The sequence below is a fragment of the Empidonax traillii genome, unplaced genomic scaffold (assembly GCF_003031625.1).
Source record: "Empidonax traillii isolate 1590-97213 ecotype Southwest subspecies unplaced genomic scaffold, ASM303162v1 scaffold2029:size96749, whole genome shotgun sequence".
NCBI classification, from domain to species: Eukaryota; Metazoa; Chordata; class Aves; order Passeriformes; family Tyrannidae; genus Empidonax; species Empidonax traillii.
Window position 1 is genome coordinate 22201 of NW_020957222.1, and position 2344 is coordinate 24544.

The 2344-nt window shown below is 64.0% G+C and overlaps 1 protein-coding gene across 1 annotated transcript in view; it reads right to left on the minus strand.

Moving 5' to 3' along the window:
* Window positions 1-2344, minus strand: part of CELF3 (CUGBP Elav-like family member 3) — a gene marked incomplete at its 3' end in the record, with an annotated part of 8819 nt that overhangs the window by 1150 nt on the left and 5325 nt on the right. Inside the window, exons 3-6 of the mRNA XM_027909274.1 lie at window positions 1619-1812; window positions 1298-1377; window positions 745-888; window positions 193-331 (exon numbers count right to left, since the gene is read on the minus strand). Of these exons, the coding sequence (XP_027765075.1) occupies window positions 193-331; window positions 745-888; window positions 1298-1377; window positions 1619-1812 (557 nt within the window). The remainder of the gene's footprint in view (window positions 1-192; window positions 332-744; window positions 889-1297; window positions 1378-1618; window positions 1813-2344) is intronic.

Below are 2344 nucleotides of genomic sequence, written 5' to 3' on the forward strand. Positions count from 1 at the left end.
CCCCGGTGTCCCTGTCCCCATCGCCCCCTCTCCCCGTTGCCAGGTGTCTCAATGCCCCATGCCCCCTCCCCGGTGCCCACCACTCACTCTCTCCGTTGCCCCTTGCCATGCGCCCCCCTGCCCCGTGTCCCTTTCCCTACCAACCCCCTCCCCGGTGCCCCCTCCCCGCCCCCCGCGCGGTGCCCGCAGTACCTGAGGAGGGGGGCAGGGGGGTGGCGATGAGCCCGTTGGGGTTGACTGTGCCCATGTGCTGCATCTGCACGGCCATGGTGGCCATGGGGCTGAGGTAGGCGGAGTGAGCGGCCACCAGGGCCGCCTGCTGCTGCATCAGCTGTGGGGACACGGCTGGTACCACCGACCCACCCCCAGGACCACCGACCCACCCCCAGGACCACCGACCCACCCCTCCAGGCACAAGGGACATGCCTGGCACTGCACAGCCACCATGACCCCCCTGGGACCACCGACCTGCCCCCAGAACAGGGCGTCCATCTCCTCCCATGTCCATCCCTTCCCAGTGTCCACCCTTTCCCAATGTCCATTCCTTCCCAACATCCATCCTCTCCTAGTGTCCACCACCCAACACCATCACACCCATGATCGAGGTGTCCATCTCCTCCCACCCCCCATCACCCCGACAACCTCTTGTTGGATTTTCAGGGTGGTCCTGCACCTGCGGCGTCCCCCATGCCCCTCTGTGCTCCCAGCGCCCCCATGTCCCCTTTGCACTCGTGCCCCCCATACCGCCTGTGTGTAGGCGCTGTAGGCGCCGAACTGGAGGGCGATGGGGCTGAACATGCCCAGCTGGGTGGCCACCTGCTGCATCCGCCGCAGCCCCCGCTCCTTCTCTGTGTCCGCAAACTTCACCACCAGGCTGGACGAGGCACCCTGGGCACACGGGGACACCATGTGTCAGTGGGGACAGTGGGGCAGGGAGCGGGGTGGTGATTGGGTTGTAACCAGGATGAGGACGATAATGGTGTGAATGCTGAAGGGGAAGATGAGGAGGAGGAGGATGCTGAGGGTGATGAAGGAGATGATGATGAGGATGAAGAAGGGGCAGTGCCAAGGATGATGAAGGGGATGCTGGGGATGATGATGATGAGGAGGAGGATGTTGAGGATGATGAAGGGCGGTGCGGAGGATGATGAGGATGCTGAAGGGGAGGGTGCTGGGGATAAAGAAGGGGCAATGCCGAGGATGATGAAGAGGATGAGGATGATGATGAGGATGCTGAGGATGAGGAAGAGGATGATGCTAAGGATAAGGAAGGGCGGTGCCTAGGCCAGGCACTCACCGGCAGCGTGCGGCTCCCATGCAGGGCAGCGATGGCCGCCTGGGCCTCCGCGTGGCTCTGGAACTTCACGAAGGCACAGCCTGGGGACAACGAGTCAGGGCGGGACAGGGAGGTCCCACCCCCATCAACCTGCTATCAAACCCCATCACCCCCTGACCTCATGGACCCCCTTAAACCCTCTCCAGCACCACCATAGACCCTCTTACCCCCATCCCTGCCCATTCCCCCTCCCCCCAAATTCTTCCCTCTCCCCATTTCCCCCCATTCCCATGCCTGCCCTGCAGGCCCCTGCTGTGCCCCCCAGGTTTTGGGGTGCCCCACCCTTGCTGGTGCCGTCGGGCCCCCTGAGGACAGTGCACTCATCGATTGTGCCGAAGGGCTCAAACATCTTCCGCACATCCTCGTCCGCCTGTTGTTTGCTGAGCATCCCCACAAACAGCTTCCGGTCCTCTGCAAGACACCAGGGGTGGCACCGGTGACAGTGGGGGGAGAACCCCGTGGGGAGGGCAGGGACCCTCAGGAATAAGGGACACCCCCAGGGAAGGGCAGGAATGGGGGACATGGGGCTGAGACCCCACAGACAGTGGGGACGGACCCTGGGGAATCAGGGACACCCTGAGCAGGAGGGCAGGGACCCCATGGGAATAGGGGCACCAGGCTAGCACTGGTGACACCGGGGGGGCAACACCACAGGGAGGGCAGGGACCTCCAGAAATGAGGATAAGGGGGCATGGGGGTGGGCTGGGAGCCCCAGGAATGGGGATAAGGGGGCACTGGGGTGAGTTGGGACCCCTGGGAACGGGGACACCTCACTGGGAGGGGATCATCCTTTGGGGAATGGGGACATGCAGTATAGTACAGGGATGGGAATGGACACAGGGTGGCCCAGGGGGGTCCCACACTGAGGGGGTGGTCCGGGGATGATTTGGGGGTGGCCCTGGGGGGTCTCCCATTATTGGAGTGTCCCTGGGATGATTTGGGGATGAACATGGGGTGGTCTGGGGGGGGGTGTCCCACATTGGGGGCGGGGGATGTCCTGGGGGGTGA